Source organism: Mus pahari, chromosome 12 (assembly GCF_900095145.1).
Source record: "Mus pahari chromosome 12, PAHARI_EIJ_v1.1, whole genome shotgun sequence".
NCBI lineage: Eukaryota > Metazoa > Chordata > Mammalia > Rodentia > Muridae > Mus > Mus pahari.
In genome coordinates, this window is record NC_034601.1 from 14,146,431 (window position 1) to 14,170,956 (window position 24,526).

Genomic DNA, 24,526 nt, shown 5'->3' on the forward strand with positions numbered 1-24,526 from the left:
CTCTGCCCTGTACCTTCCGGGTACTGAGTCCTTCCCCGGAGTTCCCGGAGTGAGGCTGCACAGTAGCTTGCTTGGCCTGCCATGGGTGGGAGTGTGAGTCGTGGGAGGGTACTCCTGCTCAGGCTCATCTCCTCTCTCCTGTGCTTCCTCCGGCCGCCCAGAGGAGTGGTTCCATCAAGGTGAGTCCCTGTCTGTTCTGCTGTCCAGGTCTGGCGAGTGCAGTGGGCAACAGAGTAACACTCTGTTACCTAGGCTCGGACAGTTATTTCCATGGCAACTATAGGGCAGCTGGGATGCCATCCAGCCTTCAGGCCCTGCCCCACCCCCCCAGTCTCCTGGAAGGGCAGCCATCTCCATGACAACTGCATAGACATGACAGAGGCTGGAATGTAGCCCTGGGCTGGTGGGGAGGCCCCAGGGGCTGCTGCTTACAAAGTTAGAACAAGCTACCAAGCCAACACTGGGACAGAGCAAACAGTGGGCAGGGCCTAGGAGTGGCCAGCACCAGGGGACCATCTGCCCCTCCGATGACATGGGTTAGGTGTAGCACAGAAGTACATACAAGTAAGCAGGGGCAAGAACACCAGGTCATCTGCAGTGGCTTGCTGGCTGCTATAGGTTGGCTGACGGCTGGTCCCCAACTAGGGGAAGTTTTCCCCTTGGATTGAACTTTTAGGCCAGCCTTGCTACACTGTGGTCTGGCATGCTGCATCAATGTCCCTGACGAGAGGGAGGCCTGTGTACTCAGGACACGGTTAGGCTGTTCCTACGCTCCAGTGCCACCACTGTCCTGGGCTAGCCTGACTTCTCTGAGGACAGTACATCTCTGCCAGGGTGTCTTAGTGTCCCCCTTTGGGCTCTGAGCAGGAGAGGGCTGTGCCTAACTCTTGCCACACACTCGTCTGTCATGGACTCTCCCTCTCAGTTCGTACCACCCTTCTGTTCCAGGGAAGAAGGATGCAGAGATGGACCGGAACTTTGACACACTGGACCTGCCTAAACGAACTGAGGCTGCGAAAGGTGAATGGATAAAGAGGCAGAGCTGGGGAGCCTGGCCTAGTGCCAGCCAGGGGTCAAAACTTTGCGCCATTGAGTAGGCCAGGAAGGCCTGGGGTTGGAGGGTCAGGTATATAAACAGACTAACCCATCAGAGTGGGGTTCCCTAGAGAATGGCCCAGGCTTGGCAACCCCGGAGGGTTCAGTCGGTATGTACAAGTCGTTTCAGGTAAGCTCTTTCTTAGTCACGCAGCAAGTGAGAGAGAGGTACATGGGTTGGAGAGACACCGACAGTGACCAAGCTGTGTTACATCAAAGGGGCATGACCTAGGGGCCAGGATATAAGAACGGACATCTGCAGTCCAGGGTGGGTCACCCCTGCTGTCTGTTATGTCTGCTGGATTTCCACTGACATTGTGCAGTGCACTGTGGACTAGCCTCAGTGAGAGACTGCCCTGGTGGGCCCAGCCAAGCCCAGGATATCAAAAGAACCCAGATGCCCCTAACTGGGCCAGGACTGAAGGTACCTTAGCTCTTACCCATGAGGCCTTCTGCTGGCCACCATTCTTGCTGCTAGGCTGGGCCTCAGTCATTGGCGAGCCTGGGATAGTTGCCTAGGGATACTGGAGAGCCTGGAATAGTTGCCTAGGGATGCTGCTAGAGGTGGACAACAGTTACAGTTTTGTTACTCACTGGTGAGGGTGGTCCCTATGGTCAGATAGGGTAGGTAAACCATGTTTTTAGGGGTGCTGTCCTGGGCACATCCAGGGAAGGGAGGTTCTGTTGCTAGTGTCTATCTCGCTCTACCTCCCTCCTGGATGTGCATCCAGGTGACCCAGGGTTAAGGGATAGCCTCATCTTCGTGCTTTACCCCCTGGCTCACCATTGGTTTGCCTATCTGAATGGGGACATGAATTGATGTTAAACATGACTTCAGTATCTGTCCTGCTTCCTACCTCCGGAACAATGAATAAGAAGAGGCTGGAGGTAGGGAGAGGAGTTTAACAATGACTTTGAGCTGCCATTGCCCTGGATCTAGGCTTTGAGCTGCTGTACCAGCCGGAGGTGGTACGTCTCTACCTCTCACTCCTTACGGAGAGCCGGAACTTCAACACCCTGGAAGCTGCAGCCGGTGCCCTGCAAAACCTCAGTGCTGGCAACTGGACGGTGAGGAGTCAGTTTGGCAGGGAGGAAAAGACCTGGACAGAGGGAGTGCCAGATACCTCAGTGGTTCTGCCTTGAGCCCTTAGCTCCACCTGGGCCAGTGGGAGAAGAGACACAGCACATCCTCAGGGTCAGGAGGCACTGAGCACTGTGCCTTGGCCAGTGTGGTTGGTGCTGTGCGAGGCAGCCCCCCTCTGAGCAGTCACTTTCTCTGCCACCCTCACAGTGGGCCACATACATCCGTGCCACAGTGCGCAAGGAACGTGGGCTGCCAGTGCTGGTGGAACTGCTACAGTCTGAGACTGACAAGGTGGTGCGTGCTGTGGCCATCGCACTGCGCAATCTCTCCCTAGACCAGCGGAATAAAGACCTCATCGGTGAGGATGCCGCTGCGATAGGCCAGGGCTTGTGAAGTGGGGCAGGTACAGGGAACAGGCTGTGGGAGGATAAAGTTCGGGGGACCAGGTTCCTTCCAGGTGGTTGGGCTGGTCCTACGCTGAGCTGTAGGAGCTTAGGTCTTCTTTTCCCAGTCCCTGAGGCTCAACCCGCTAGCAAAGGTTGTGTCTGGTGATACCCATTGTCTGAATGCCAGTCCTTCCCACAGGGGTAGGGCAGAGATATGTCCTAATGTCTGACCCTACCTCTTAGGGAGCTATGCCATGACAGAGCTGGTTCGGAATGTTCGCAATGCACAGGCTCCCGCTCACCCCAGTGCCCCCCTGGAGGAGGATACTGTGGTTGCCGTGCTCAACACCATCCATGAGATCGTGTCCGACAGCCTGGACAATGCTCGCTCCCTCCTGCAGGCCCGTGGTGTGCCTTCCCTGGTGGCACTTGTGGCCTCCAGGTGGGTGAGGGCAGGGCCTGCTGAGGAGGGCCGGGTGGGTTTGGGGATGGAGGGAGACTGGGATGCGGTAGGCCACTGACCCCAGCCCTGGCTGCTGCTGCTGCAGCCAGTCAGTGCGGGAGGCCAAGGCAGCATCACACGTGCTACAGACTGTATGGAGCTACAAGGAGCTGCGTGGAGCCCTGCAGAGGGACGGCTGGACGAAGGCACGCTTCCAGGTGCAGCTGCCCTGCCTTCTCTCTCACTGCGACATCTGATCCCAAGCGGGAGTTTCTTGGACCTTACCTCTTCCTTGTGTTTTGTGACTCCTTAGTCTGCTAGCACTGCCAAAGGACCCAAAGGGACACCAAGTTCTGGCGGCTTTGATGACAGCACACTGCCACTGGTAGACAAGAGCCTTGGTGAGCACAAGCAGGGGAGAGGGACATGAGACTTACCCTGAGGCTTAAGGGTAGCTCCCACCTGCTAATGCTCAAGGTAGGTGGGGTTAGGGAGACAGGACAGACTCCTGACAGAGGACACTAAGCACTGTCCTATGGCGAGCATGTCTGTCCTGCCCTCCCCATGCCTGCACACTGCTCACGGATACCTGCTCATGCCTTGCAGATGGGGAGAAGTCAACCACCCGGGATGTGATCCCCATGGATACCCTTGGTCCAGGTGAGTGCAGGTGTGCAGGCAAGAGGACTGGGGAGGACCACCTGGTTTCAGGGTGTAATCGTGGGCGATGCCGAGAAGGCCTTGCTATGATAAAATGTCAACTGGAGAAAAGATAGGTGGTTGATTTGGAGGCCTCAGGACTGGTTGGAGCTGGCACTTAGACCAGAAGTCCCCCCATCCCAGGGCCTTCTGTATCTGGGCTAAAGGAAGATCACCTATCCCCATGGTGACTTCCCCAGAACTCCATTTATTCCATGCTCTGTTCCCCCTACAGATGGTTACGCCACAGTTGACCGGAGGGAGAGGAGGACACTGGGCAGTGACTCCACAGGGGACACCTCTGAGAAGGAACTATTGAGAGTGAGTAACAGCAAGCAAGTACCCAGGGAGGCCTGACAAGAGAACAGCCAGATAGTGTTGAGCCTAATCAGAATTCGGGGACACGGCTGGAGTGGCACTCACTTGCAGGGCCCAGGAAGTAGCCCATATATCCATCATCAGTCAGACTTCAGCACTGAGAGGTCTGGTGCACGCACCTGCCACAGAGAAGCGGACAGGGGCAGCTCTGCCTGGCCACAGGCTGCATAGGTCCAGAGAGTCCAAGCAAACGGATTTGTACCCTTCTCTTACATGTGTATGGGCAAGGTGTTTACTGTGGTCCCCTGGAGCAAGCAGCATCTACCACCTGTGTGCCAGTATCCTGGCTTCACGTACCAGCCTCTGGGTACATCCATGTGTGAGCCATAACCAACCCTAGAGCTTGGCTTCCTTGTACTGCCTTGGCAGGCCCTCCATGCCAGCCCTTCCTTGTACACATCAACCAGCCTAGACTACCCTTAGTTGCAGTTAACCTGCTTTTATTTTCTGCTTCTAACTCCTGTTTGCCCACCCACCATGCACTGCAGCCTGATCCCGGCAGGAAGGCCCCTCCGCCTGGGCCCAGCAGGCCCTCAGTCAGGCTGGTGGACGCCGTGGGGGACGCTAAGCCTCAGCCTGTTGACTCCTGGGTCTAGCTTGCATGCCTGGTACGTTCCTCCCTCCGGTTTGCCCATCCTTGGACGAGGGCTCCTTGTTTGTCTCTGCTTGCTGCATGACTGAAGCTCCCTGTGTGATCTCTGGCAGGACTTGACAACATCCCTGTTCAGTCTCTGGAGATCAGGGTCCTGGGGAGACAGGCCCCCTATTTCCTTAAATACCCCCAGCACAGGGCCCTGTAAGGACCAGCAAGACAGGACTGGTTCTGGTGTCAAGGGTCTTGATATGGCCCATCCCTCACTCCACAGCTATTGCTTCTGTATGGCCTATTGAGGCAGCTGCCTTGTATGGAGGTCCCAAGTCATCTTGCTACACTTTGCTGGCTCTTGCCTATCTGGGCTCCTGACTAAAGCATCTGTCTTTGCCTTCCTCTGCAGGGCCCTGGCCCAGCTGTTCGTTCTTAGGGATCGCATCGAGGTAGCTGGAAGAGGGCCAGGGGGCCCGCCATCTTGAGCAGACCCAGGCTTGGAGCCAGGAGCCCCACCCTGCTGTGGCGGGGTGGCCAAGCCTCTTGTCCTACCTTACCCTACCCTCTTCTCTACTCTCCTGATCTAACTCTCCAGGTCCGAGTTAGCTGTTTACTGACATGGTGCTGTGTGGTAGGAGAGGAGGCTGGGGGGAGGTCCCCATGCACAGCCACAGAGGAGCAAGTACAAGCCTGGAGTGGAGGTCCTGGAGCAGGCAATGGGACAAGTAGGGGGCCTTGGGCTCCCAAGGGTGGCTGGAGTACTACCCTGCATGTAGGCTGACCACAGGGAGGGCTGCTCCAAAAGAGTCCAGACAGGGAAGTTTAGGAGGCAGCCAGACTGGGGGTAGGGGCAAGCCGTGCTTGTCACCAGCAACCCCGTCCTTGGGTTCCTGGACCGCCTTCCATCTGCAGCATACTCCTTCTAAGCTGCCTGTGGCTGGGGCCACCCTGGCTGTTGCATCTGCCTAGAACCTCAAGTAACCTCGGGGCCTGACTGCCGGCAGCAGTGGGGGAACTGCTGTTCAGTGCCTGCTGTTTGTGACTTAAAAATGAAGAAAACTGACAAAATGCATTAAAAATGAAACCAAAATAAGACTTAGCAACAAAAATTGAAATTTTTGTAAGAAAATTTAAAGATTAAAAAAGCAGCAAAGAACTGCCTGTCTTCTGCCTTGGCTCACCAGGAGAGGGCACACCCCTGCGTTAGCTGAGCCACCACTGCCCCCTGGTGAAGATACAGTTCCCTCAAGTCCCGCTGCAGGGAGGGGGTGTGTGGGCCCTAGCCACAGGCATTTCCTACTGCTGTCACTCCTGGCTCCTGGGTGCCGGCTGCATATGTGGGAGCAGACAAGATGGAGCTGATCTTTGTGTCTGGTCTAGGAAATGGGCCCCTACTGAGGCCTTGAGGAGCCTCTTGAAGGAGATGGGGGCTAGGGTGACTCTTAAACTTGGGTTGGCACTTCCTCAGAATCTGGGTGCCTGGTAGACATGCCTCAATGGTGTGAACTGGAGAGACTGTTTATCCCAGAGACATCGGGGACAGCGTGGCCCCATGCCTGTTTAGTCAGAGATGGGTATAAAAGCTGTTCTGCATCAAGTAAGAGCAGTGTGGTAGCTGAAAAGAATAACTCAGTGAATTTCTTGTATCCAAATATTTAGATCTTTAATTTCTTTTATAATATAAAAGAGGTTATGACTTTTTTTTTTTTTTCCCAAAGTATTTCTATGTAGCCCTGGCTGTCCTGGAACTCACTGTGTAGACCAGGCTGGCACGGAACTCAGATCCATCTGCCTCTGCCTCCTGGATTCTGGGATTAAAGGCGTGCACCATCATACCTGAAAAGTTTGTGACTCATTTTTAAGACGAAATGTGGTATGAGATGCTGGTGACAGTACCGCCTGAGTTGTTGCTGCCATTGGTGACAGCTGAATGGTATCTGGATATGTTCAGTTTCCTGACTTCCTGCTGAGTGATGGCAGTGCCTGGGGATCCCACACTGAAACCTTGTAAAATCTCCTCTTCCAGTTAGTGAGGCCATCAGGATGGTGCCTACTTTGATTTCTTTAAAAAAAAAAAAAAAAAAAAAAAAACTCTCTTTTTGTTCTTGGGTGCAGAAGATTCACCTTGAGGGCTTTTGTGTGCCGGGCATGCACTGTGATCTACTGCACCTCTGGCCTCAGTACAGCCTTTGATGCACAAGTGCTTTCCAGGGTCATTGTAGTGGTTTGCATGGTGAGCTCACTACCTTTAATATGCCAGTGTATGACCATCTGGAGCCACAGCTCCCGAGGACAGGCCCCAGAAGCATAGAGGGGGTCAGAGTAAGTGTGTGTCATCGTGCAGAAGGGAGCTGGGAGGAAAGCTCGTCAGGCTGCGTGGTCAGGACTTGCTGCTGCTTGGACCCTGGTAGACTGCCTTCTCCAAGCCGTCCACCACTTTCATGTATTCCAGGTAGGAGCTGTAGTGTGTGCACTCGAAGCTGCTGCTCCCCCTCACATACGCCAGGAAGTCAGGGGTTCCCGGGACAATGACATTGTCAGCTAGGAGCACCGTTCCCTTGCGCAGCAGGCCACATTCCTGCAGGGGACAGACAGGGAGGGTCATGAATGCTTGGCAAAGCCAATGCAATCCATGGGCAGCTGCTCTCCCATGGAACCACTTCCAGCTCCTATTGTGCCTCGTATCCATCCCCAGCCCTAGAGGAGCACGTGGGCCACACAGTGAAGGTTTGGAGGTTGGCCTCCAACACTCTCCGCCAAGAATATGGCATCCTCGCCAACAACCCTGCCCTTGAGGATCTGCTCTGGACTTTCTATTCGAGCCAGGGAAGACACTAGATGCTAGACTCTGAGCAGGAGGGTGGGAGCAGTGGGTCCAGAACCTGTGATTGTGAGAATTCCATGTAGGATGCTTGTCTATCCTCTCTGGGAAGTATGTCAGCTGATAGCATACAAATAACTGAAGTACCTGCCAAGAAAGGGGCGGGGGTAGGGAGAGCCAGGGAACAGGACACTTGAATATCTGGTTGCCCGGGAGGCTTTGGGGGTTGCTTTTAACATAATCATGAAACAAAAGATAGCGACACAGCAGTTCTGTCTGGTGGGGTCATGTCTGTAATCTCAGTGGTCGGGAGGCTGAGGCAAGATCAATGGTTCCAGGCTACCTGGACTATGTAAGACATGTAAGGCACTTGTCTTCAAACACACTGGAAGCAACCCAAAATGGAAAGAAAAATCCAGTAAGTAGCCCTTGGCTGAAGTGTATCTCAGTGGGAAGAGCACTGCTAGCAGGCACACACACAAATAAAATCATCCCATCATGCTGCTGTCGCATAGAGAAAGGGGGCTCTGGGTCCTCACACACCAGTGCTGTGCTCTTATAGCTGACCAGGGTTCCAGCTGACCCTAGCGGGTGGGGGTGGGGTGTGGACTATGAGAGGGCTGAGGGACCCTGAGGCTGGTCAGTAAGCTCAGGTGATAGTCTCCTGCACCACAACATCCAAGTGTTTCCCTATGAATAGGACGCTGCCCAGTCCAGAAGGGAGGCCCTGCAGTTAGGGTGGGAAAGGTACAAGATGAGCATGGGGTGCTGAGGCTCAGCTAGGGACTTGGGAACATCAAGAGTTACATGTTGACTGTCAGTCAGACACTGAGACAGAAAGCTTCCGATTTCATGACAGGAAGGTATGCACTTTTGGGGTGCTGGGGACCCATGCTGCCATTCAGGAAGCATGCCTTGTCTGGGGACAGCCTCTATCCCAATAGTATTCAAGTACCAAGAGCCTCCTGAAAGGCTTCTCAGGCCACTCAGGGGATTCCAGGTAAGACTGCATCTGTGTCTGAGTGCTGGGGCTTCTATGTTAAGGAGACAGAGTACAGGACGCTATAGGTAATAAGACAAGATGCTTGCTTTGTGAGACAGTGTCTTACTGTGTAACCTGGGCTGGCCTCCCACAGATGATCCTGTCTTCAAGTACCGAGACTGTCCATGTGCAACAGTAAGCCTGGGTACAAGTAGTTTTGGTTTATGATCACTATTCTTTTTTGTTTTTTGTTTTTTTTCCGAGACAGGGTTTCTCTATGTAGCCCTGGCTGGCCTCAAACTCAGAAATCCGCCTGCCTCTGCCTCCCAAGTGCTGGGATTAAAGGTGTGCGCCCCCTTGCCCGGCACATGATCACTATTCTTAAAGGTTCTTCCTTTGGGTTCAATTCCCTACAATCATGCATTGAAAAAAAAAAAAATGAGTGTACCCATTTCCAATGTATGCCTCTCTTCTGGAGCTAATTGCCAGCTTTGAGCAGCAGCACTGAAAACCGTTAGTGTCCTAGTTTCCAAACAGCAATATTTGCTTCTTTCCTAAAAGCAGGCCTCTTCAATTACCACACACAAACAGGGCAGAAACCCAGTTCCCTGCACTTGACTCCTGTCCAGGTAGAGCCTGACTACTCAGCTGCCCGTTCTGTTTTCAGTAGGTGACATCGTGTTCAATGTCTGCCAGGGACAGGACCCTGTCTGAGCCAGCTTCTCATGGTTGACCTGGCCTGCTGGTCTCCTTTTTGCCTGCCTTCTTGGTAAAACCAGATTTTCTGGCCCTGGGCTAGCCCTGCCTCTGAACCTAATGAGCTCATGCCTGAATTTTCCTGTGTCTGTGTTCTTACATGCACCAGAGCCATCTGAATCCCACCCAAGCCACAGTGGCCCTGTCCTGCTCCTGGGCTTACTGCCTGATCCTCCCACATTCAGGACCCCACTGTATATGACATGGTATACAGCTCAAGACACTAGCTGGTAAACACCACATGGACAGCCCCATTGGCTGTGAAAGGCTGTGAGGAGACCCAGTGAGGGCCAAGGAGCCACTCCATGTCTCTTTGCAGGCCACCAGAGCAGGACAAGGTAATGTCCCTGTCACTTGGGAGTAGGGATGGCTCCCCAGTCAGAGCTGGGGTCCTGCTAGGTGAAGGTGGCTGAGCAGTGCTGAGGGCTGAAAAGGCCTAGGGAGCTGGGCATGGTGGCATATGCCTTTAATCCCAGCACTTGGGAGGCAGAGTCAAGCGGATTTCTGTGAGTTCAAGGCCAGCCTGGTCTATGAAGTGAGTTCCAGGACAGCCAGCGCTATACAGACAGAGAAACCCTGTCTCGAAAAACCAAAAAAAAAAAAAAAAGGAAAGAAAAGAAAAAAGAAAAGGCCTAGGGAGAGTACACGTGCTCCCTTGGGTACTCAGTTCTGAGTCCTTCAGGCCCAAGTGTTCTGGTCTCTGGTGCCCGTCCCACTCTCTACAATACCCTGCTTGCAGTGCAGGGAGTCCCTGGCTTGGCATACCTCTTCCTTTCCACCCACCACAGGGCCTCTGCAGCCCACAGAACTCAGACTGTCCCTGGGCCCACCTATGCCCTTGGGCCACCCCCAGCAGGGCTCTTCAAGAGGCCAAGGCTCAGTGACCCCAACAGTAACAGCACAGAGGCCATCGTGCTGAGCAGCAGTAGTTCAGCTCACCTCCAGGAGAAGTGTGTCTGGAAGGTAGCGGTCTTTCCAGTGGTCAAGAAAGACCATGTCTAATGTGTCCACATCGTACTTCTTCTTCAGCTGGGGGATAAGGTCCTGGGATGCCCCGATGAGGATGGTAACCTGGAACAATGCTCTGTCAGTACTGTGCCCACTGTGACATGCAGGAGCATGCCTGGACCCCTGTGTCTATGTCACTTTGGGGCTTTGGAGAGCAATCTGCACTGAGTCTCCCTGGCAGCCCTGGCTGTTGCTTGCTCTATGGGACAGGCCAGTAAGATCATGTGCCTAACTTGCTGGGGTTCCTTCCTTGACTCCAGTGTCAGCAGGTGCCTCCCCCACTGCCTGCCCAGCTTCCCCCCACCCCACCCCACCCCTCAGCTGCCACACTGGGCCCTACTTTGTCCTGTAGGCCTGCAAAGTCCAGCATTTGCTGGGTGATGGCAGCGTAGTCAGGGTTTATCTCCATGGTGAGAAGCCTGGCTCCAGGTGGCAGCAGGCGGGCCATTCGCACGGCTGAGTAGCCACAATAAGCTCCTAGCTCCAGCACCAGCGAGGGGCTGTACTCCCGAATCACTGCATCCATGATTTGGCCTGAGGGTGGTGAGTAGGGTGTAAGTACAGGTAGAGGGAGGAAAACCCATCCCCAACTCCAGCCTTACCCTTCTCCAGACCAGAACACACACTCCTTTCCTGCTCCTGACCTGAGAAAGGCCCTTTGTCTTCTGAAAGCCCAGAGGACCCCGCTGCACACCCCCTTGGAGAGGTCACTGGACTCTCACACACAGGGACCCCTCTCACCCACCTACCTCGCCTTTTCCAGTGTAAATGATTCAGTCTCCACAGGGGCTAGACAGAAGCGTGAACCACGATCCTCTCTCCCTCTAACAGGCTCTCCTACAAGCACTGCCATACGCACTTCAGGCTGTTGCCTGCGTGCTGCTGAGCCATGTACCTTTTGCATCACCCACGTTCATGGCCCACTCCTTCTGTGAGCAGTAGGTGTCAATGGCCTCCAGGACGCTCTGGGGGTCTCCAGGCTTTGCGTGTTGCTGCACATGGCGCAGGATGCGCTGCTCCTTTGTGCCACCCATGAGCAGGTTGTGGACTGGCTGCTGCACGAACTCAAACCAGCAAATAGCCACCAAGCCCCAGCCCAGGTGTCGCAGGAGCAGGAGGAAGGCCAGCAACAGGAGACACAATGAAACAGCAACCAACAGCATCTGCAGGGCAGGGGCAGGGAAGACAGGCTGTGTGTCATGTGCCTGTCCTGCCTGCCCACATGTTCTTGGCTTGCTTAATTGGTCCCTTGTGCCAAGGTCCAAGGTTCAGAGACTACATGAACATGGGTCAGTGCCTCGCTGGGTGAAGCCACCCTGCTCACTGGCCTGTGGCTGCAGAGCAGGCACATGTGTGCCTCCTGGAGTAGAGGACCGTGAGGCATGGTCCCAAACCCTGAGTACTTTCTCCATGAAGGCAGTGTCATTTTGCACTGAATCAGCATTCCGACTGTTTCTAGCAGAAAGAGGAACTGTGAGTACAGAATGGGCCATGTGACCTGTTTGTTCCTACAAGTGGCAGAATGTGAAGATTTCTTGGGGCGGGAGTTCTCTAGTACCAAGGTGGAAAAATAGCCTTCATCAAGCAGAGACTGTTAATGGGGCTGGGGACCTGAATAAATAATCTCTTTGGAGTGACCCTCATTTCCCAGCTGGCTTCACAGCCCGCACTGATTACCAAGCGACAGCCCTAGAATTCACCAGCCTACTCCAGAGATCTATGTCCTTTTTCCCCTATAAAATGATCATTCTTTGCCTCAGAAAGTAGGAAAGCTGTGGCCCTGTGTATTTTTATTTTCTTTTGGTTGTAGATGGAACTTTATGTGTACAAGGTAAGCACTCCACCACTAACCTCTACTGATCAACCCGTTTTCTTCAGCCAGGCTATACAGCGCAGGCTAGTCTTGAACTCCTAATCTTCCTGAGGGCTGGGGTTATAGGCACATACCACCACGCCCAGTGCTTTGTTCATTTTGCTGGGGCACATCTCCTTGTGTAAATCTCCAGGGCTGTGCAGATGTAATAAAACATGTGAGCTCTCCTCTTGCCACTAAGCCTAGCACTGACTGATTTACCAGACTTAGCTGAAGACTCATAGAGGAACTAAATGAGACACTGGGATCTCTCCCCATTGATGTAAGGAATAGCTTCAGATTGCAGATCTAAAACCACAGGGCTGGGTGAGCTCAGTAGTGTAGTGTTTATCTAGCACACAGAAGGCCCTGAGTTCTGTCCCCAATACAAGGTAAGTGTGCGCACATGCACACACACATACACACACACACTCACTCCTGGTAAGCAAGAGCTGGGGAGCATAGCCCAGGATCTAATAGATGCAGCTCACCAGCATCCCCACAGCGGACACTGGGTTCTCTAAGTTCACAGCAGAGGCTTGTGAGAACCTAAAAAGACACAAGAAAGAGGAACTAGGGAAGCTGTTCCAAAGGCTGTGGCCACTTACAGTTCCTTCCAGGGTAGAGTGCTGATCTAGGCTGGAAAGGCTTGTGGAAGAGTCTTTAGAGGAGGCAGGTCCAAGCCCTAGGTGTGAGGGCTGCTTCAGGACAGTCTCAGGAGAGAAAGAGACCTCAAAGCTGAGGCTCCACAGCCCACACGCTCATGTCACCTATTTCCAAAAGGCAGAGTGCTCACTTGGTTGCTCTGCACACACCCTGGGCCTGAGCCTGAGCCTTCATATACCCACGGGCTTCTGTCAGTCAAGTGACCTCACATCCAGATCACCCTCATGATCTGCTCTGGGAAGGGCCTGGACTCCACCTCTTACTGAGCTGAGCAGACATGGAAATTGTATGAAATTCTGAGGAACTCTTTGACAGAAACTGACTTAGAAGTAACAAAGGTCCAGCTATTCCAGCACATTCCCAGTCTCAGAGTGTGGATATCACTCCCAATCAGGGACCCTTTGGGAGAAGCAGGAGAGAGTTGCTTTGCTCAGGCCATTGCTTCCCACTCTCACACATCAGCAGTCAGTTACAGAGCACACATGTAAACCTACGGGAAACGATCCAGGGGGACAATGGTCCTTGTGGCTACTGTGCAGCTTACCAGAGAAGGCCAAGAGTGGGTGCAGCAAAGTGGGAACAGGCACCAGAGTCAGCCTGAAAGACTGTGGGCTGGGATTATGAATATTACGGAACTACCTGACGCCAGCCTCATTTCCCTCCATTCTGTGGCTCAGTTTTCCTAACACGTGCTTGGGTGTCTCAGTTTATGCTATCCATTATTATTCTAGAAGTAGTATTGGGGTGTGAGTCAATGAGCTATATTGTCTGTCCATCCATCCAAAATTCAGCTAGAGAGGTAGCTCAGAAGCTTACACAACCCTGACAGTACAATCAACAGTTTGAGGTCAGTCTAAGTATGTATGTATGTATGTATGTATGTATGTATGATGTATGTACATACACACACATATTTAAACCAGGCAGTGGTGTTACGCATCTTCAATCCTTTAATCCTCATGAGGCAGAGGCAGGTGTAACTCTGAGTTCAAGGTCAGCCTGGTCTACAGAGTGAGTTCTAGGAGAGCCAGAGCTACACAGAGAAACCCTGTCCTGAATAGCCTATATCTATCTACACAATATTTAATATATAGATATTCCTCCCCAGAGTGCAAGGCTCTTTTGCTGAGTTGAAAACTGCCCTCCTCTGCTTTGTGCACTGCGAGGAGTGGGTGGAGCCATGCCCACCTGGCCATGAGAAAGGGAGCAACTAAGGGGCAACTGCCAAACTCAAGCAGACATTACTTCCTAGAGTTTTTGCAGAACAAAAGAATTTGCAAGTGGGAAAGCCATTTGTGGTAATGCACATAGTAAGCCCAAAACTGAGGCTGATGGGCCACACTGCAGCCTGTTTCTCAAAACTCAGAAGAGACTGTGCACGTGAGGAAATGGAGACAGTGCTGGGGTAGCTCCAGGGCTCAGAACTCTGTTAAGAAGCCAGCGGCTCCTCTCATCTGGAGTCTGTATGGACCACCGCTCTGAGCCCTATTCTGCAGCCCCCTGGAATCAACTCTTTAGGAGTTCTAGGCAGGGGCCGGGCTCTGCAGATCTCACATTTAGTTGATCTTAGTTGATCAAGAGAGCATAAAAATGAAGACATGTCAGTAACCGAGAGCGAATGGAAGACTTGCTGTTGATAACATTGTTAATACTATGTATGCTGTTAAGATTCTCAGCTCTACCCAGTGGAGAAATCCATGCTAAGTTTTATTGAATCACTAGGGAGCACAAATAACCAAATTAATCTTGAAATACAGAGGTGAAGACTTACCTTCCTTATTTAAAACTAACTACAAAGCTACAGTAATTAAAACAATGTGGTAAATTAAAACATAGTGTTGAGCATTGTGACATCTGTGATTCTAGCACTCAAGAGTCTGAAAAAGATCATGAGTTTGAGGTCAGCCTGGGCCACACTAGACTCTGTCCCAAATCAACCAATCAAATCAATTTAAAAAAAAAAAAAAAAAAAAGGTTTTTTTTTTTTCAAATAAAAACAAAAGGGAAAGGAAAAGAGGATTTAGGGATTTTAGGGCTTGAGTGTTAGCTCTGTGGTTGAATGCTTATCTAACATAACATGCATAAAGTGTTTTAAAACTAGGGCACTGAGGAGAGGCTGGGATGCAGTTCAGGTGGCAGAGTGTTTGCCTGGCCTTCATAAAGCCATAGGTCCCAGCCCCACTCCAGTTTAGCATGATGGAACACTCCTATGATCCCGACATCCAGGACTGGACGGTCAGAAGACCAAGATCGTCCTTGTAAGTTCAAGGCCAGCCTGGGAAATACAAGCTTTGTGAGGAAAGCCTTTCTGTGAAGAGTCTTAACACTGTTAGTTACAGTTACTGAGGAAATGTGTAGCAAAGTCACATTAGGAAGAGCATTTTTCTGGGGCAAGATATCAGGGGCCCACACACAGGACTTCACTGAGCTGCATTGCCACCCATGTATTTTGAGACAAGTTGTCATTAAATTGCCCAGGCTGGTCCTGAACTCTATCTTCCTACAACTCCCAAGAGAATGGCTTGCAGGTCTGCATTATCAGGCCTGTTTTTGTTTTTGTTTTGTTTTGATTTTTCATTTCTATTTTAAAGTAAGACGATAAAGTTGGTAAAAATATGAGAAAAAAAATTAGGCCCCTGACACGCTAGGTGAAAACTGGGGGAAACAGTTTTATGCTCCCACAAGAGGCTATACAAAGACTCATCATGTGACAGTGCTGTGTAGCCAGGACCAGGAGCAGGTCTTCAGATATCTGCCTGCTCTTGTTTGAGCTAAGCCAGCCAGGACACTCCACAATGGGGTGTGTGTTGCCGTGGTGAGAAGTACTGACCCGTGCTACAGCACAGATGGGCCTGCAAGCAAAATCATCCAGACTCAGGCTAGCAAATAGCACAGGACTGGAAACTGAGTGGCTATGGGAGCCAAGAGAAGGGGCTAGGGAATTACTCTATTGATGGATACAGAGTGACAGCGTGGAATGATGAGAAAGTTCTGGTAAAAATTACACAATACCATGAACACCCTTCGTGCCTGACAAATGGCCAAGTCTGGTGTTTTCATCCTAAAGTTATTTACAGAAGTGCCAGAGGCCTGGAAGGGACGTTAATCATCTGTCAGTGATCCAGCAGAAAGGCTGCTTTTGCTGAACCCTGAGCAGGGTGTGTTTGGCATATATCCCCAGCATGTCCAAAACACACAAGTTCCCGGATGTGAGAAGTCTGACCTAGAGTCTAAGTTCTTAGGACACAGCCTGCATGCACACAGAAATTTAGGTTAGAATCCTCACTGTTAGAACTACTGACTTCCAGTTAGATCAAGGAGCAGGGAGCTGAGCCAGAATGAGCTTTATTACGAGAAAGCCTCAAGGTGGGTGGGAGCAAAGGGGGCCGTGTGAGAACAATGGGAGAGTCGGCTCTAAGTGGAAGAAGAGAAAGAGCCACCATCTACAGCATGGAGTGGGGTTGGGGGGAGACAACCTTCACAAGGTTCACAGCTTTTCGGGGTATGTGTATGAAGGGGAGTCAGTCTTCCTTAGCCTCTGTGACTCCTGGGTTCACTGAACCAGGTAGGTACTAGATGGAACCAAGGACTCATCCTGTAGCTGTGAGGGGGCGGGCTGGCTTCTGAACTACTCTGGCTGAGAGGGAAGGTAGGAGGGAGAGAAAAACCAGGAAAGGAGAGGGAGGGTGAAGACAGTTTGGTGGTGTGCACCTGGAATTCCAACACACAGGAGATTGAGAAAGGAGGGTCAAAGGTGAGTGAGGCCAGCCTGGGCTACATAGTGCATTCCAGGCCATCCAGGGCTACAAAAATGCCCCAGAGCTACAACAATTTTTGTTTGGCTTTAAAAAAAAAAGATTTCTGGGAACTGAACTCAGGACCTTTGGCCTCACCCTTCCACCGCATGGACCTTTCCTTGGGCAACCCAGCTTCATATCATAGATTCCCTTTCAAGTCCAAGCTCCACTCCTGCCTATGCCACCAGACAGGGCCCTCACTTCTCCGGCTGCTCAGCTCTGTGTGGTCTCTGAGACCTGAGACCCCTTACCCTTGCAGGACCCACCAAAGCAACCACCTGAAGTCAAGTCCGAAGAAAACATAAACTGGAGGGCTGGGATGAGGCTTGCATGTAACTAACTGTTGTTTGGGACCCTGCACTCCATCCCAGCACCAAACTAAACAAGCACATGTGTGTTGCCTACACATGGGTATGACTGTATGTATTCAAGCCAGACACTAACAATGGGCTTTTCCTATTGCTCTCAACCTTTTTTTCCTCCCTTAAGCAGGGTCTGGAGCTTGCAGATATCTGGCCAGGCTGGCCACTGAGCTCTGGAGATCAGCCTAGGGACCGCCCGTCCCTGGAGATGTTGTTTGGTTTAGTAGTTTGAGATGGTCTCTCTATGTAGCCCTGGCTGTCCCAGAACTCTCTGTGTAGACCAGGATGGCCTCAGACTTGCAGAGCTCCACCTGCATCTGCTTCCTGAGTTCTGGGATTAGGGTCATGTGCCACCATGTCTGGCCATTTTGCCCGTTTTCCAATGGGCTTCTTGCATTCTGCACTCAGGTCCCCAGAAGTGCACAACAAGCACAGTGCACACCAGGCCATTTTCTGGGCTTCCTTCCTTTTTTTGAGACAAGGACTCACACAGCCGAGGCTGTTCTTGAATTTTCTAGTAGCTAATGATGGCCTTCTCCCTCATTCGCCTTCTCAGTGCTGGAGTTACAGATGTGCAACCTTGCTCTGTTTCTCTCTCTGCTGGGTCCAAATCCACAACTGTCTGCCAGGCAAGATAAGCTGTCTATCTCTCCTTTAACTAAATATGTTTAGATGTACAGAATGACTAAAAGGTTCACATCTAATTAATAAATTAATGAACATATTCTTTCCACATTTAAAAAAAATGTGTGTAGTAGTGCACACTTTTTTTTTTTTTTTAAAGATTCCTTTATTTATTATATGTAAGTACACTGTAGCTGTCTTCAGACACTCCAGAAGAGGGTGTCAGATCTTGTTATGGATGGTTATGAGCCACCATGTGGTTGCTGGGACTTGAACTCCGGACCTTCGGAAGAGCAGTCGGGTGCTCTTACCCACTGAGCCATCTCACCAGCCCCAGTAGTGCACACTTTTAATCCCAGCACTTAAGAGGCAAAGGCAGGCAGTTGTCTGTGAGTTCTTGGTCTCCATAGCAAGGCCCATGACAGCCAGGGCAACATAAAGAGAGTGTGTGTCCCCCAACCCCCACCAAAAAAAAAAAAGGGGGGGTATCAGGAGCTGGGGAGCTGGCTTACTTAGCAAAATGCTTGCTATGCAAGCATGTGGGCCTGAGTTTATTTCCCAGAATGCATGTAAAAAGCCAGGCACAGAGGGAGGCAGCCACAGGACGATCCTCTGACTCATTGGGCAGTCAGCTGGGCCTATTCGGAGAGCTCCAGGCCAATGAGGGACCCTGTCTCAAACACCAAGATACTTTGTTCCTGAAGAATGACACCCAAGGGTACAAATGGACACGCACACGTGCTCACACAGATCACCATAAAAACACCGTTAGAGGTCATGAGATGATGAATTCATGTACTGTACTAATCTGTGGCAGATCCTGGCATGTGATTAACTTGTAACTATTTATTTCCTAGTTTATTTTTGTAAGATCCATGTTAACATATCTAAATATATGAGTTGAGAACACACTTTAGTAAAAAGCATGTGCGCAGTATGCTCAGTGTCCTGAGTCCTGTCCTCAGTAACACACACAGTTTATATTCACAAATATATACATAATCAATATATCATATATAATCTGTTGAGAGCCAGGCCAATCCAAGGCTCTCTTAAGAGGCCCTGAAGAAAGGACAAAGGAACCTAGTTCTATGTCCTTGCCCAGAGGCAGGCTGGCAAGGCCTACATTTGCGCCTGGGGCCAGGGACTAGAAGGAGGTAAGGTTTTATTTCCTGGGAACTTGACTTTTAAACTAACCTCCCTCACCCACACAACCCCTACTGAATGACTGCTATATTCAGCCCTAAGGCTGCTCTGTGCTTAGGTCTCTGACACCCTTGAGAGATTCTGTGTTTCCTTAGGCAACATTGCTTGATGGGGCCTGCTGACTTTGTCCCACTGACTGTCCCACGTGCCCCTGCAAAAGTACGTAAGATGGTGCACTTCTTAGTAAACTTGCTAGGAATAAGAGAGAGCTCATGTACAACTCCCAAGCTACCTGTTCTGTCTTCTTTTTCTCTGATCCTTCCTCCTCAGCATCCTGCCACTGAAGAGCAACCTGCTGGTCCAGACCAAAAGTCAGGAGCCAGGCGTGGTGGCGCACGCCTTTAATCCCAGCACTCGGGAGGCGGAGGCAGGCGGATTTCTGAGTTCGAGGCCAGCCTGGTCTACAAAGTGAGTTCCAGGACAGCCAGGGCTATACAGAGAAATCCTGTCTCGAAAAAACAAAAAAAAAAAAAAAAAAAAAAAAGTTAGTATATGACAACAAAACTATAGGAACAAGGGCTGGAGAGTAGCTCAGCCTTTAATCCCAGCACTTGGGAGGAGAGTAGGTTGATCTGTGAGTTCAAAGCCAACCAGGTCTTCACAGTGTCCAAAATCCCCCCAAATTAAAAATGTCTAAAGAAAAAAAAAACCCACACAAAAACAAATAAAAAATTACAAATGAATAAAGAATTAAGGACATGGAAGTGAATAAAATGAAAAGATGGCTTAAGCTTTGCCTCCTGTCATTCAGCACACTGTTGCTCTCTAGGGTTCTATTTTTTTATCTCGTGGTTATAAAAAGAAACTAGTTTCTCTTTAGCTATCCATGACTCATAACTATTCAGTAAATTATAGTTTGTTAAATTAAATTGAAACATTCATCTTTTCTTCAGTGTCTGATCCCTCCAAATAACAAACTTCCCAAGTACTTCCTTTCATGGTAGCAGTTATTTACAGAGCTGCAGTCAGGTCTGTTCTCTTCCAGCAGGAAACAATTGGAAACTTCAGGCAGCCTGTTGACTGGAATGCCCCGTTGGAGACCCATCACCCAGAATCAGAGAGCTTCAAGGAATTAAGTTTGAGTTTATTGAGCCAATGTTTACAAAGCCCTCTTGAAAAACCTTGCTGGCCAGGTATGGTAGCATCTGTCATCTGACCATTCTGAAAGCAGAGGCAGGAGAATTTCGGCAAGTTCACTAGCCTGGTCTACACAGCTCTAAGTTATCAAGGTACATGGAGAGACCCTGACTCAAAACAAAACAACCTCCATGTTGTCCCCCCCCCTTTTTTTTTTTTTTTTTAGATTTATTTATTTATTATATGTAAGTACACTGTAGCTGTCTTCAGACACTCCAGAAGAGGGAGTCAGATCTCGTTACGGATGGTTGTGAGCCATCATGTGGTTGCTGGGATTTGAACTCAGGACCTTCGGAAGAGCAGTCGGGTGCTCTTACCCGCTGAGCCATCTCACCAGCCCCTCATGTTGTCCCTTAAAACAAACAAACAAAAACCAAAGTGCAAAGGCAGGATGGTGTTACATGCCTTTAATCCCAGCACTGGAAGGCATCATGGATCTCTACATTGGAGGCCGGCCTGGTCTACAGAGTGAGTTCCAGGGCAGCCAGGGCTACACAGAGAAACCCTGTCTAGAACAATCAAAATAACAACACATAAATACAACGAAAAGCATTTTGCTTTCTTAGAAATGGCCTGCCTGTTTATACCAGTAAGGCGCGAGCCTCCATCATCCCTCCATGCAGACATCCTCTATAAATCTGGGTGTACCTTGCTCTCACCAAGGTCCAGGCATCCTAACGAACGTTCCTGGGGCTGCCTTAAACGTACAAGGATTTAACTGCTTCTGCTTCCTGAATGCTGGAAATAAAAGTATGTCCAGTTACAATTCTTTCTTATTTTGATTTATACGTCTGTGTGACTGTATGTGTGTGAGTGCTCATGGAGACCAGAGGAGGGCTTCCAATCTCCTAGAGCTGGGGTTACAGAGGGTCATGAGTCCCTTGAAGCAGGTGCTAGCAAACAGACCTCTAAAAGAGCGGTATTTGCTCTTAACCTTAATGCATCTCTCTAGGACCTAAATTTTGTTTGTGTGTGTGTGTTTTTTGTTGTTTTTTTTTTTTTTGTTGTTGTTGTTGTTTTGAGAAAGGGTTTCTCTGTGTATTTCTGGCTGTCCTGGAACTTACTCTGACCAGTCTGGCCTTGAACTCAGAGACCTGCCTGCCTTTGACTCCCGAGTGCTGGGATCAAAGGAAGGAGCCACCCGCGCTGGGCTTAGAATCTTTTTAAAACAGGAATAACCTCGGGCTGTGCTCAAGAGCTCAGCGGTTAGCACACCTGAGGGTACAATCACAGCACTGTACAAAAAAGTCAAAATGCTGTCTTATGTTTATCAGAACACTTTCTGTGTTTCAACAGAGAAGTACAACACACTTCGGCAGCTTATTAGATTCTTGGTTCCCTTTTCTTCTCCTCCTTCCTCTTCTATTAAGACAGGGTCTCATGTATCCCTGGCTGGGCTTGGACTTGCTGTGTAGCCAAGACTGGCCTTAAACTCCTGATCCTGCGGTTTCTACCTCCCAGACGCAGAGAACTCAAGCATGACCGTTGCTCCCCCTCATGCCCCGATTTCAGATTCTGATCTTCTTCACTATCTTTGAGGATTTATGACTTACCAGTTTCATCCTGTTTTCTTACATGCTTTGTTGATTTTGGGTGTGTGTGTGTGGGGGTGAGGGATAAGATTTCATGTAGCCCATACTACTCTCAAACTTGCCCTGGAGATGAGGTTGACATTGAATTTATCATACTCTTGCTTTATTTTTTGGGTGCTGGAAATACAGACATATGCCACAATGCCTAGTTTAATGAAGTGCTAGTGATAGAGCCCAGGGCGTCATGCATACCAGGCAAGCACTCTACCAACTGAGCTACATTCCCCAGCCTTTGTTCTTTCCTTCTGAAGTCTGAAAAACTCAAGAGGAAAAGGGGGAAAAAGTCCCTTATTCCAGGGTCAGTTTGTGTTGGCGAAAAGTCAAGAAACTTCAATACAACTGGTAAAGCTAAAATTGCCTAGAGAAAGAATAGTGTTTTCCTAAGGCATTCAAATGACAGGTAACACAGCTGGGGCTGGAAAGATCACCCAGGTCCATTCCCCAAACCCACTTAAAGTCAAACATGGTAATACATGTCTGCAATCCCAGTGCTGTGAGATAAGAAGTAGAGGCAGAAAACCCCCAGGAGCTTGAGGACCAGCTACCACAGTGTAAGCAGAAGTAAACAAGTGAAAGGAGCCTGCTCCAAGCACCGAGGAGGCGAGGGGAGAAAAGACATCCGCAGTAGTCCTCTGGCCCCCACATGCGCATCACGGTACACGCTCGGCCATACTCACACACACAAACACACCTAGAGCCAGGCATGGTGGCTCAGGAACAGCATCCCAACATGGGAGAGGCTGATGGGGGGTTTAGGCAATCTTCAAAAAAGTGAAACCAACAATAAAACTTGTACTTACTTAGGGGCCAGAATGTCTGTAATTCTGAGTTTCACTGTGGTAGATCCCTCTCATCCCCTAATAAAAATATGGACATCAGAAGACCATCTTACAGCTTCATTTGCACGGAGAAAACACTGTTGATTTTTTTTTTTTTTTTAGTTTTTTTCTCTTTCTCCAAAGGCAGGGTCTGTAACCCAGGCTGGCCTGGAAATCACTATGTAGCCGACTGGCCTAAAGTCCATGCTTCTCTTGCTTCTGCCTGAGTGCTGGGCCCACAGGTGTGTGCCGACACACTGCTTCATCTTTTAAGCTGCGTGTAAATATATCCACATGCTACATCTGGCTTTAACATCTGCCCACGACTCTCCAAACTGTTCCCAGTTCTTCTCCTTCCTCATTCCTTGACCTTTGGGACAAAAGCCTGATGGTTTGGGTCCTGCTGGGGACAGTGCTCCATGAGGCTATCCTGTCCCACTACGATCTGGGAAAGCCTGAGGGAGAACCTGACAGAAATGTCAGATTTCAACACACCAGATACTCTGGGGACAACTTCCTGCCTCGGTTACACGGGCCACGAGGGAAGTCCTCTACTGGGTGCACACACTGTTCCAGGAAATGACCACGCCTGAAACCTTGTGCTCATACACTTCTACCTCCTACACTCAGAGGATAACTCGGTAAAGCCTCCAGACTGCTCCTCAACTACCATCTCAAAGACACTTGGCACCTGGCATCTAGAAATGTGTTCAACACACGACTCAAAGACTGACTTGTGGCTAACACCAACCTTTCTGCGTCTTCTTAAGAATGACCCTCACATGTAACAGAAGATGGGCTTCTGTTCAATAGGAAGGATGCCTCGCTCCCTGGAAAAGGGTCCTCCCGTTGAACAAGAAGGCTTAGCCACATTTGGCCAAGCTCCTTTTAAAAATGTAAACTTTAGCCTCATCTCTGAGAGCTCAGGGCTGCATCCCTGGAGCAACTTTAGACCCCTCTGCAGCTTCTGTGGGAGCACGGGGAATTAGCCTAGCAGCAAAGCCATGAAGATCCTGTATAAAGCACCCTTCCCTTTCCTTCACGGATTCTGTGCTCCTTTGTTTCCCCAGGAGCCACCCACTTGTCACCTCTGCTCAAATGGAGATGACTCAGCCGGCCCCCTACTGGCGGCAGCTCCTAGGTAAAATCTGTCCCACCATTAATTAGGGTGATGGTGCTTCTCTGTGACAAGCTGTCCTCTAGGGCCCTACCCCCCCACAAGCTCCCACAAGTCGTGGCAGCTCCCACTCTTCTCCCAAGGCTTGGAGGGCCAGCAAGGACCCCTAAAGTCCCTGGCTGGAAGACTTTCTCTTTTTTATCACACTGTCTAGCACACACCCAAAGCCTGCCGTACTGCTCCTGAGCTCCAAGAGGTCCCTTTGGGGGCGTGGAGAATAGCTCTTCTTTTACAAGGAGTAACCCTGGGGCATCCTAAGGCCTCTCTCACGAACCCTTGTTGAAATTGCTCAACAGCTTTCAACTCCACTAACCATCCCTGGGCCCTGTAACTTTGACCCTAATGTTTGCATCCCAATCCAACAACTAAGTCGGACCCTCTTATGATGGGCCAGGCCCTGGATGTGCTACATTCTATCCAGGTTAAGCCCAACTCCACAGCCCCACCGAAGGACCTATCTCCCACCACAGCACTGATACTCAAGTTCCCCGTGAGAAGTGTGGAGATCTGCCTCCTTTCAGCGACCCCCAGCCAAGATCAGACCCCCCTCACAAGTGTCCCCATTCCCCAGCACCGACTCGCGCTCCCCTAGGTCAGGCCCAGTTCCCAAGGATGGGCCCTTCACCCCAGTCCCAGTTCGGTGCATGCAGATTCTGATCCCGAGTCCGAGCTCCGGGCGCGCACCACTCACCTCGTCAAGGCCGCGCACCGGTCCGACCCCCGGGGCGCGGACGCTCAGGCAGTGCGAAGGGCAGCCCTGACCGCCTGAGGTCCCCGGACCATGGCGGCGATGGTGGCGGCGCTGCGTGGATCCAGCGGGCGCTTCCGGCCGCGGACACGGGCCCTGACACGCGGGACAAGGGGCGCGGCGAGCGCAGCGGGAGGTAGGGTGGGGTCGTGGGCGGTGCACGCGGAGAGGGCGCTTGTGCGAGTGTCCACAGGGGGTCGCGGTGGCGGGGCTCTGCTGGAACGTGTCCGCGTGGGCGTGCCCGCACAGGCCAGGGTTCTGGTTAGGAGGGAGACCTGCTTCTAGCAGGCTTGCTTTCCCCCCACGTGGC

General features: G+C 50.9%; 3 protein-coding genes across 11 annotated transcripts in view; 2 read left to right on the plus strand and 1 right to left on the minus strand.

Annotated features, from left to right (window-relative positions):
* Window positions 1–6,513, plus strand: part of Arvcf (ARVCF delta catenin family member) — a 58,810-nt gene extending 52,297 nt beyond the window's left edge. For 2 of the 6 annotated variants that reach the window (XM_021209470.1, XM_021209474.1), the window contains 11 exons: window positions 162–179; window positions 949–1,020; window positions 2,036–2,163; window positions 2,387–2,537; window positions 2,809–3,007; window positions 3,114–3,225; window positions 3,321–3,408; window positions 3,614–3,667; window positions 3,942–4,027; window positions 4,573–4,692; window positions 5,080–6,513. In XM_021209470.1, the coding sequence (XP_021065129.1) occupies window positions 162–179; window positions 949–1,020; window positions 2,036–2,163; window positions 2,387–2,537; window positions 2,809–3,007; window positions 3,114–3,225; window positions 3,321–3,408; window positions 3,614–3,667; window positions 3,942–4,027; window positions 4,573–4,680 (1,016 nt within the window). In that variant the 3' untranslated portion in view covers window positions 4,681–4,692; window positions 5,080–6,513. The remainder of the gene's footprint in view (window positions 1–161; window positions 180–948; window positions 1,021–2,035; window positions 2,164–2,386; window positions 2,538–2,808; window positions 3,008–3,113; window positions 3,226–3,320; window positions 3,409–3,613; window positions 3,668–3,941; window positions 4,028–4,572; window positions 4,693–5,079) is intronic. The other 4 variants (XM_021209472.1, XM_021209475.1, XM_029544792.1 and 1 more) reach the window with 3 other exon arrangements.
* On the minus strand, window positions 6,315–24,302 carry Comt (catechol-O-methyltransferase). Of its 4 annotated transcripts, XM_021209477.2 has the most exons (6): window positions 24,160–24,258; window positions 22,274–22,330; window positions 11,133–11,400; window positions 10,578–10,771; window positions 10,169–10,300; window positions 6,315–7,248 (listed from the first exon to the last, which is right to left on the minus strand). In XM_021209477.2, the coding sequence occupies exons 3-6, from the start codon at window positions 11,398–11,400 to the stop codon at window positions 7,051–7,053; spliced, it is 792 nt and encodes a 263-aa protein (XP_021065136.1). In that variant the 5' UTR covers window positions 22,274–22,330; window positions 24,160–24,258; the 3' UTR covers window positions 6,315–7,050. The 4 variants fall into 4 exon arrangements, with proteins under 4 accessions (XP_021065136.1, XP_029400653.1, XP_029400655.1 ...); XM_029544793.1 differs by lacking the exons at window positions 22,274–22,330; window positions 24,160–24,258 and adding an exon at window positions 12,698–12,917; XM_029544795.1 differs by lacking the exons at window positions 22,274–22,330; window positions 24,160–24,258 and adding an exon at window positions 12,089–12,253.
* Txnrd2 (thioredoxin reductase 2) overlaps window positions 24,245–24,526 on the plus strand; it is a 51,399-nt gene continuing 51,117 nt past the window's right edge. The window contains exon 1 of the mRNA XM_021209476.2: window positions 24,245–24,352. Within this exon, the coding sequence (XP_021065135.1) occupies window positions 24,250–24,352 (103 nt within the window). The 5' untranslated portion in view covers window positions 24,245–24,249. The remainder of the gene's footprint in view (window positions 24,353–24,526) is intronic.

Coding starts and splice junctions, on each gene's coding strand:
- Comt (XM_021209477.2), bottom strand. CDS start 11,400: ATGCTGTTGGTTGCTGTTTCATTGTGTCTCCTGTTGCTGGCCTTCCTC. Junction 10,301..10,577: donor TTGCAGGCCTACAGGACAAA/GTAGGGCCCAGT, acceptor GCATTGTTCCAG/GTTACCATCCTCATCGGGGC. Junction 7,249..10,168: donor CAGACACACTTCTCCTGGAG/GTGAGCTGAACT, acceptor TGTCCCCTGCAG/GAATGTGGCCTGCTGCGCAA.